This window comes from Octopus bimaculoides, chromosome 1 (assembly GCF_001194135.2).
Source record: "Octopus bimaculoides isolate UCB-OBI-ISO-001 chromosome 1, ASM119413v2, whole genome shotgun sequence".
Classification (NCBI taxonomy): Eukaryota; Metazoa; Mollusca; class Cephalopoda; order Octopoda; family Octopodidae; genus Octopus; species Octopus bimaculoides.
This window is the reverse complement of record NC_068981.1, coordinates 138,147,999-138,154,754: the sequence shown is the minus strand read 5'-3', so window position 1 is coordinate 138,154,754 and position 6,756 is coordinate 138,147,999. Positions and strand designations below refer to the sequence as shown.

The 6,756-nt window shown below is 36.3% G+C and overlaps 1 protein-coding gene across 1 annotated transcript in view; it reads left to right on the top strand.

The window, feature by feature from the left end:
• LOC106875684 (integrin beta-1) overlaps positions 1-6,756 on the top strand; it is a 71,092-nt gene that overhangs the window by 62,615 nt on the left and 1,721 nt on the right. Inside the window, exons 16-18 of the mRNA XM_052971058.1 lie at positions 116-208; positions 3,174-3,297; positions 4,441-4,542. Coding sequence (XP_052827018.1) covers positions 116-208; positions 3,174-3,297; positions 4,441-4,542 — 319 coding nt within the window. The remainder of the gene's footprint in view (positions 1-115; positions 209-3,173; positions 3,298-4,440; positions 4,543-6,756) is intronic.

Genomic DNA, 6,756 nt, shown 5'->3' with positions numbered 1-6,756 from the left:
ACCCAGGTCTCTCACTGATTTAGGTTCTGGGATTGAAATTCCCTGTGGACTAGTGTACTCTGTAAGTTTATATATATCTACCATTTTACAAATCTTTGTCATTTTTCATTGACAGGCAATATGTAATAATCGCGGAAACTGTTCATGCGGTGTGTGTACCTGTGATTCTACCTCTGGTTACACGGGTCTGACATGTGAAAATCCTTCAGTAAGTCACTTGTATATTTTTACTCTTGCGTCAGTAAAATTTTTGAGTTTAACATTTCCATGTTCAAATTGTATTAAATCATCTAAATTTATTCTCTACCATTCATTGACACTATCCAGTTACATGTGCCATAATTGCAACTAAATCTCATTCAAATCACATTCTTCTTTTTTGAATTAAGATCATTCGCTCCTAAACTACAAGCATTTTAAGTTTAAGAGTAGTCTTTCAGGCTAACCAAATGTTCGCTGCACTCGTATTAAAAATATAATGGCAGATATGTTATCTTCAGTTTTCTTTAAATTTGATTTTGATTCCCTTGTGTGTTTTTAATACATTTAGTGAACAATTCTATCCATTAAAGCTAATTATTCCACATTAGTATCATTAGTGTCAATTAGTATTCATTAATATCATTAATGACAATTACTCTTCATCTGCGACATTATTATGAGGGTTATGTTTTTTAATAGGCTATCTTTGTTTTATTATTAGTGTCATTATCTCGTCATAGAAGATTTGGTATTTAAATTTCTCCTGAGACTCAGTCTTAGCAACAGCGTTTATTAATCTCCTACGCCCTCATTTAACTGCAGTAAAAGTTTATATGTAAAAAATAGATCCTTTTAATGCAATAATAGTCAAAAAACATAGTAAGTAAGGCGGGAAATAAAACGCATCAAGAAATCAACTCACTGAACAAACAAATGAACAAAGGCATTGCAGTCGTGGCCATCCAATCGAAAATAGTCTTTCTAAGGCCATACTATTCAATATGTTGTTTCCTTCGATGTTTTCAACTGGTAGGATAAGATTTGAGGGAAATTCATTTGGTATTTATAAACAGGTCGGAGTATCCTCTACCTTGTAACTCCGCCTGCTGAATATTGTGGTCAAATCACACTCAAAATAATATCTCACTTTTATTTTAAGAATGATATGACATATCAGATAATATAGTCTGGAGCCGATAATAAAAGATAATCAAGCCTAGAACTTATTTTTTTATCATAGTTCTATTTGATCAGTCCTGCACTGCGTTTAAATAAGAATAAAGCCATGATTGTTGCTTTTTGTTCCTTCTTGAGCCAAGCCTGACTCATAAAGGCCGGTTTCGCGGTTTCATTGCAATATAGGTTCCCCACCTGGATGAGACGCCAGTCCGTCGCAGGTGAGCTGCTAGACGCAGGAGGGAAGAGTGAATGAATGTTGTGGCGAAAGAGTCAGCAGAAGTTCGCCATTACCTTCTGCCGGAGCCGCGTGATGCTTAGGTGTTTCATTCATAAACACACACATCGCACTGTCTGAGATTCGAACCCGCGATCCCTCGACCGCGAGTCTGCTGCTCTAAGCACTCGGCCATGTACCGCCACTAAAACAATGATTGGTAAAGAGAAAAACTACACTTTCTCTCTTTGTATATATCTGGGGTGTTTTTTTAAAAATTTTATTCTTATTATGTAAAATCAGCTTCACGTAATGTTAGTGTGGTTATTGTGTTGAAGATTGGGTTGTTTCTATAGATTTTTTAAAATATCGTCTGTTTGGAAATCCAGTGTTCTGAGTTCTAGCCACACCAAATTAAACTAATATTTGTAGCGAATGCATACCTGAACATTCAGTTATATACTTTTTGTAATAATATTCTGACCCTATATAACTGCAAAATGGTGTAGCGTAGTTTTCAGGGTGTTTGTATCAATAACATAAGGTCTTATGTTCGATTTTTGGTGTACTATGTTTCCTTCAGCAAGGCGCTTCATTTATCGTTGCTGCACTTACTCTGTTGAAACTGAATACCAGCTTAGGGCTGCTGGAGCACTTTCTCTCTCCAATTCTCCCATCCTCGATATTCTGCTGGGTGAAAGTGTGTGAGCGCCGAGACAGTGTTAATGTCTACCTGCAACAATATATGTACCTAAAACTATTAGCGAAAATATGGTGCATTCTACCTGATTATACTTACGAGTTTATGATTGTTCTGTTTTATATATAATCTCTTCAGAAAACCACTGTAATATTTTCAACATTCTATATTTAATGTAACTCGGCGCAAGCCCTCTTCACTTTAGATGTAATGTCGCGATGTTACACTCAGCAGATAAGTCTTCTACATCTACCATAACCAAACGAAGATATAAAACAATCATCTACAAAGCGTTCAGGCCAAAAGAGAGGAAACCCTCATGCGGTCATTTAATTCGCTTCTATTAACATCGAAATCACGCTTCAGTCACATCCTGTTATCATAAAATGGAAAAGAGAAATGGATATTTAGAATGATATAGTCCTGAAACATAAATGAGATAATCACAACTTTTGCATAAATCTACTCAGAAATGAGTTGTGGGTCAGCAACATCAATATGTACAGCAAATTCATTTGAAGATAAGCAAAATGGGGAGGCTGCAACATATAATGTATTTTAAGAAGAATAACCGACTTGGAATGAAAACTTGAGTCACTGATGCTGTGTCACATGAAGTGTCATTGAAATGATTGCAAAACGCTGATTGTATAATATTATGTCCATCATATTGTAATGGTTTAATAGCAGCAAGTCTATTTAGTAACGACATGTGAGACGTAATAATTGGAGACATATACGCTAAAGTATAGTGATTTTTTTTTTTACCTAACGTTGATTAGTGCTGTAACATGAATAAAAATATGAAGGACTGTGTCGTAAGGAATTACAGCATAACTAATGAATGTGCTGTTGTATGAGGTTGCTGCTCTAGAATGGTTTCATAATTGTTGGTTGGATAGGGATAGATTCCATCAGTTTCACATCCTACTAGTTTCCAGATGTACTCAACAATTCAATGAAATAGTTTAACCTTTCCGAAATATAGATTGAAATGTTTTGATGGATCTTAATATGTCGCCTAAAATAAGTTTCTTTTTTCGTATCACGGGATTTCTGAATTAATTCTTATTAATCTTTTAATCAAATTCTTTACAGATATGTTTGAATAAGTGTCCAGTCAATTTGGATTGTATGTTGTGTGCAAAATCCAAAAATGTATCAATGTGTTACACCGAGTGCAAAGATATGCAATTCGAAGAAGTTGACTCTTTAGACAAAGGTATTTCTTACAATTAATTAATTCTGCCATCGGAAAAATATAAAGCAAAGCATATTGTAAAATGATTTCAAAATCATACGTCTAATGATTGAACTGTCGCAATTTCGAATTAGCTTGATGTTATCGGTTTCGAATATTATCTCCATATAAAGCGGCGAGCTCGCAGAATCGCGAGCACACCGGGCAAAATGTTTAGCAGTAGTTTGTCTGATAAAATAAGTACCAGTTGAACATTGGAGTCGATGTAATCGACTTAATCACTCCCTCGAAATTGCTGGCCTCGTGCCAAAATTTGAAACCAATATTACCTTCTGCTTATCATATTCAATCTAAGGATTTCATTCTGGGGTTGTATGTTTGACAGTCAAACTGTATAGTTTTAACGTAATTACTGACGTGTACAAGGCAAGCAATATGAATATTACAATGATACAAACAGTTTTTAACTTATATCAAATTAAAGGATTTATGAAGTACATTTCAGTGGAAATTTTAGGTTACTTAAAATACCTTAGGGTGGGCACTTACATAATTGCAAACATTTCATGACTATCGAACGAAGATAAACGGCCAAACATCGTAGTATTAGAGGATAATATTGTCCTGGGTACGTATTGTTTGGTGAAATGTTTCATTATTCTTTTAACTACGCCAAGGGACATGGGAGCTCAGCAAGAACGAGAAGGCTTCTGTGTGTTTATTTGACCTGCTAGGAATATTAGTTAAAAGACCCTCAAGGTGAGCCCCTACCAAATGAAAAAAAAAACAGTTATATATTATTGTCATCAATGGTACACAATACTGCAACGAAAACGGAGTGATTATGGCTTGATTATCTCTTTGATAATAGATCCGGATTAGGCCTGAACTAAAGCTGAACAGTAACAGCAACAACCGTAAAATTATTTAAATTCATATTATCTGGAATTGGGTATTTTGTCATATTTTTAAAACGTTCTTCCTTTGTATTCCAAGTCAATAATTTTTATTAAGATTATTTTTTTTCTTTCTTGTTACCGGTGCAATTTCACGGGCTTAGTTTTTCATTTGCTCCCCTAAGTATAGCGGACAACAAATTGTTTCTGCACTAAACAATATGTAACTATATAATTTTGTCTCTATTCGATTTTTTTCCAAACACAGTGACTGGTGAACTATGCAAGCTCATGAATAAGCTGTGTGTCATAGAATACAAATGTGTGAACGAAAACGGAAAGGAGTTTCTGAAAATTCGTAAAAAGGACAGTACGTATTTGGTAAACCTTATAACTCTTATGGTCGAATAGTAACCATAGTAGATTTCGTCTTCGGGGATTGTATATCGGCTATTTAGCATCATGGAACTCATGGCTCAGCAAACTATACTCTTCAGAGTACTCGAACTTAGGCAAGCTATGTTGACATTTGACACTTCATGTAGCAACCAATGACAGATCTTCTACATGGGGTTCGGGTGGCTGTGAGGTAAGAAGATTGCTTCCTAACCAGATAATTCCGTGTTCAGTCCTTCTGCGTGGCACCTTAGGAGAGTGTATTCTACTATAACCTCAGGCCAACCAAAGCCTCGTGAGTGGATTTGGTATACGGAAACTTAAAGAAGCCTGTCTTGTATGTCTACACACACACATATATATATATGTGTGTGTTTGTGTGTGTGTGTGTGTGTGTGTGTGTGTGTGTGTGTGTGTGTGTGTGTGTGTGTGTGTGTGTGTGTGTGTGTGTGTGTGTGACCACCGCTTGACAACCGGTATTAGTGTGTTTACGCCGTTATAATTCGTGGTTCGGCAAAATGAGATCAATAGCAAAAGTACCAGGTTTTAGAAAACGAAGATAAGTAGTGGGGGCGATTCATTCAGTTAAGATTCTTCAAGGCGGTGCCTCAGCATGGTTATAGTCTAATGACTGAAGCATGTAAAAAATAAAAGAAAAAAATGACTATTCGGTCTGGATGAATGGTGGAGTTGTTAAAGTGTCGGATTAAATGTATCACAATATTTGTTCTAACTCTGTCTCTGCGTTCAAATCCAGCTGAAGTTAACTTAGCCTCTGATTCTTCCGGGGTCGATCAAAAACTACAAATCCAGGGCAGTAGATTGGTGGAAATGTAAACACTATATATCAGATGCCTTGTAGTGCTTGTTCCGGCTCTTTGAGTTCTGAGTTCAAATGTTGCCAAGGCCTACTTGGCTGATAGACTTAATCTGTCTCTTGGTTTAACATCACCATCTTAGGGGTCCCTTTGTCTGTCCTGTTTGTCCCCTCTATGTTTAGCCCCTTGTGGGCAATAAAGAAATAAGAAACGTTAGCGCGCCGGGCGAAATGCTTAGCGGTATTTCGTCTCTCTTTACGTTCTGAGTTTCTAATTCCGCCGAGGTCGACTTTGCCTTTCATCCTTTCGGGGTCGATAAATTAAGTACCAGTTACACACTGGGTCGATCTAATCGACTGCCCCCTCCCCTTCCCCCAAAATTTTGGGCCTTCTGCCTAGAGTAGAAAAGAATATAAAGAAGGCAAGCTAGCAGAATCGTTATTATGCCGGGCAAAATGCTTAGCAACATTTCATCCGTCTTTACGTCCCGAGTTCAAATTTCGCCGAGGTCGCCCTTGCTTTCCATCCTTTTTAGGATCGGTAAAATAAGTACCAGTTGAGCAATGGAGACGATGTGATCGACTTAACCCCCACTCACCGAAATTACTGCCCTTGTGCCAAAATTTGTAACCAATATTATTAATATAATGTTGCACTTTCAGGTTTCTTCTCATTTATCTGAACATAGTGCTTTAAAAATGTTAACTGAACGATTTTATTAGCCCTAATGTATATATTCACTCGGAGTCTGCGGAGAGAGAAAGAGAGCTTCTGTGTGCGCTGTCGACCTGCAAGAAATAACAGTTGAATTCTCTTCTGAACACATACTATTATCATAAAGAAAGGAAATTGTCACGATAGATTCGATAGCCCTGTATGCAATCTCTGAAAATCAGACGACATGGTCATGTCAGTTTGATAAGTGATGACCTCGTGTAAACAGCAGTAACTCACTTAGAATGAATATGGAATCATAAATTAAAAGAAAATTATTTATCCGTTCAACGTAATATTATACGGTGGAATGTTTGTCTATTTGATATTGATATTGTTATAAATCATTACTTTATGTTCTCTCTTATAACATTGGCTATGTTATCAAGAGAAGATATCAAATATTTTATTTGTATAAATAACAGTCGTATCTCCATTAGGAGATAGTATGATACCGTATATTATATATTACAATTAGGGAAGTAGATTGCCAGGGTAGTTGGAGATCTCGATGGGGAGAAGAAAGAATAAATTGCTTTGCATTATGTTACAGCTTTTTGCGTCCTGAGTTCAAATCCCGCCACAGCCAACTTTGTCTCTCTCTCTCTTATATATATATATATATATATATAATTATTACAAATTAAAAGGGTAAA